General features: G+C 37.5%; 1 protein-coding gene across 1 annotated transcript; it reads right to left on the reverse strand.

Annotated features, from left to right (window-relative positions):
* Window positions 1–9: 9 nt before the first annotated feature.
* On the reverse strand, window positions 10–2,769 carry LOC114748433 (lariat debranching enzyme-like; the record flags this gene model as incomplete). Its single annotated transcript, XM_028936831.1, is given in 8 exon segments — window positions 10–53; window positions 56–126; window positions 250–368; window positions 467–649; window positions 1,573–1,766; window positions 1,966–2,087; window positions 2,288–2,445; window positions 2,534–2,769. Coding segments are annotated over 8 exon segments (1,014 nt in total), but the record flags the coding sequence as incomplete, so codon positions are not given.
* Between the last annotated feature and the right edge of the window lie 458 nt (window positions 2,770–3,227).

A 3,227-nucleotide genomic window follows, 5' to 3' on the forward strand; every position in this document is an offset into this window, starting at 1 on the left:
CTCAATATTGGATTCAGAAGGATTGTAACGTGGAGCAGTTCTAACAAATTCAAAGGCTTGTAACCTCTCTCTTGCAGCCTGCTTCTAACCCATTGACGACAGTCCTCCATCTCAAGATCTATACCTCTATCAGCAAGCACACAGAGCATCATTTTATTGTGAGGGGAAGAAAGGGAGGACAAAAACAAAAGATTTTATAGATTTCAAATTTTAAATGCTAAGGTATTTTCACATCACATGCAAACTCACTTGAAATCTGCAGCTTTGGCAGTAAGAGGGAAGACGGAGTTGAACCTCCGTGTTATAGCTAACCATTCTTCATCATACTGAATTTCATAAGGTCCTGCCTCTGATTCAATTTCCACAATCTAATGACACATAACATGCCAAAATTTTAGTCACTAACTCAAATATTGATTGCAATAAGCTCCCCAGACACTATTGATATCAAATTCACATAAAATACCTGTAAGAAATCCCGACCAGCAAGGCACTTATCAAGTGCAAGAAATTTTGTCTGAGGACCACCATCCCCATGTTGAACAAGAGCAGCAAACTTGCAGTGTAAGTGAGCTGAAAACCAATACTGTGGTTTCAATTTTTCCAGGAGTTGCGCAGCAGCTTTACTGCCAAGTCTTCTTTCCTCTATCTAGCACATGTTTATTTAGATAACTGAAGTGAGGATATCATACTTTTTGGATCATTAAATGCTGTACAATTGACATTACACGCAAAGTGGTGGTTGGTCACACATTTCCATAGTTACTGCATACAGTCAAGTGCCAATGCAAATGGCCATTACTTTTTTGCCTTTTTTTTTCCCCCCGGCCAAAACGCTAATGCCAGTTACACAGCCAACAAGATAGTGGTTATAACAGTTGTAAAAAGAAAAATTAAAATATGAACAAGATGGTGCGTATGATGGAAAGACTTTGTGTCATTGATGATTGGTTTTTTGTGCCAAAAAGTCAGTAGTCTAATTTGACATGCCCCTGCATTCAGAAAACAGTGATATAAACCACGGATAAAACAAAGTGCCTCCTGCCCAAGCAATGATGAGCGGACAACTCCTTTTCAAGTTTCCATGAACATAAAACCAAAACCAAGATGACAGATTCCACATTGAATACTAAAATTGAACATTTAACATCTCAGAACTTCTCTACCTTCCCTTTCCTACGCGTGCTAAATGTTAAATTCCAAGAGTTCTGACAGAAAATTGATACTCAAGTGAAATCCGCATTGATAATTGAATACTCATCTAACATGATTTAATTTGTTAATAGGGATTCCTAATAGATGTGCAACACCATAACTCTACACAGAAACCATCGTTGGTTTCTTCCATTGGATAAGAAAATCACATGTGATATCAGTTCTTAGTAATTTTCTCATCCAAATGGCATATCCGTTCTGTTTGCAGTTATTCTTAATTCCCCATCAGTTGAAAGGCTGCTATGTCCTTCACAAAATACTAACAAAAAAAGTACCCAGAACCGGTGACCAGGTTTGCAAAAGATTAAAAAACAAAAGACACCAAACCCATCATTTAACAATCAATTAAACAATTACCTCCTGCTTAAAGAAATGTTTCCGCCGAATGAGATCCTTCCAATTCCCACAATCAGTGATTCCGACTGGCCAATCATGAGAAAGAAAGATATCAATCGGTTCCTCGACTTGAATGAGCTTGTGAACATCATATTCACGAACATGATACACAGACCTGATTGTATTTTGGTCGTAAGGAGGCCTCTCAAAATGTCCTGCTCAAAGAAAAGACCTGTGTCACTGTTCCTGCAGGATAAATGCCATGTGCAAAGCTACAGCTTATGGTACGTTTGCATATAACTCTTGGTGTTATGAATCAAATAAAAATGACATACGAGCAGCAGGCAGTTGAGATGGTATCGACATGAACCCATAATTCATGTCATAATCAAAGATGCAAAATAAATAAACAACCTGATTTATAATGACGTGCATTATAAATCCCAGACACTCCACCAATTCGGATATTCCCAAACCTGACCACCCCTGCAACTCCCAGGAAATATATATTAGGCGCAGCCCATCCTCCATAGTACCTAGAAGAAATAACCAACAAAAATCAAGGGCCTAGGCTGCCAAAGCCATGTTACAATAAACTTCTACGAAAGGCAAGCGTGTTTAAAGCAAATAATAGGTAACTCAGAAAATAACCAGCACTTAGGGAAGGATAAAATTAGTTAAATACAAGCTCAGTTAAAAATGAAGAATAAATATCAGATTAAAGTACCCGACTCACAATTCCCACAAATAATTAGACGCTTCGTGGTTTCCACCAATGAATATTGTGGGATACGGGGCAACCTCCAACCCCGAATAGTACTTCCAGAATGACTGCATAGAGCGATAGCGCGGCGGCACATTTAAGCTCTTCAAATCTTCTTCGTTTCGGACAGCCTGAACCCAGAAGATAACTATGTTCGTTGAAAAAATAGAAGTTTAATGGAATTGACGAAGTGAAGACTATGATTCGGGGCGAACCTACCTGAAAATCGCCGCAGCAGAGGAGGAGGTCGATTTTGGTGTTGTGCACTTTTTCAAGATGTTGCAAAGTTTTGTAGACATTGTCAAGATCGCCATGCATGCAACCTTCCACTGCTATCTTCATCTTTCAAACTTTTTGGAGACAAAATAAACTACGGAGGGAAATGCTAGGGCTCAAGCAATCCCGGGGATTCGAGGGATCGGGGTCATCAGGGACGTTAGTTTGAACGCCTTCTCTTTGGATGGCCCCAAGAAAATAATTATATGTGCTCAAGAGTTTATTTTGAATTTTTTATCGTGAAAATCAGAAAAGGGCTAAAAGGGTTGGAAAAATATGAGGGAAATATATAGATTTTTCTTTTTGTTTTTGGCCAACGAAATGTCGAAATATATAGATTTGTACATGCAAGAAAAAACGAAAAGAAAGGTAAGAAATATTATGGATTAACGATTATAAAAGTTTTTTTAGATTTGGTATATGCAAATTTTTAATGATATCAAAATTAAAATTAAAAATTAAACTAAAATGCTGTTTCTGGTAATTAACTGGATGGATAGTGATTGATTAATTAATTAATTGACCATATTAAATAAAGAGCGCAATTCAAATATAGTTTTGGAGGTCGATGTAATTTTAAAAAACAGATATTTTACTTCGTTCGCTCCTTTTTTATGACATGGGGTGCTTGGTTTGG

The sequence above is a fragment of the Neltuma alba genome, unplaced genomic scaffold (genome assembly GCF_004799145.2).
Source record: "Neltuma alba isolate B1F8T4 unplaced genomic scaffold, ASM479914v2 tig00000918_pilon, whole genome shotgun sequence".
Taxonomy (NCBI): Eukaryota; Viridiplantae; Streptophyta; class Magnoliopsida; order Fabales; family Fabaceae; genus Neltuma; species Neltuma alba.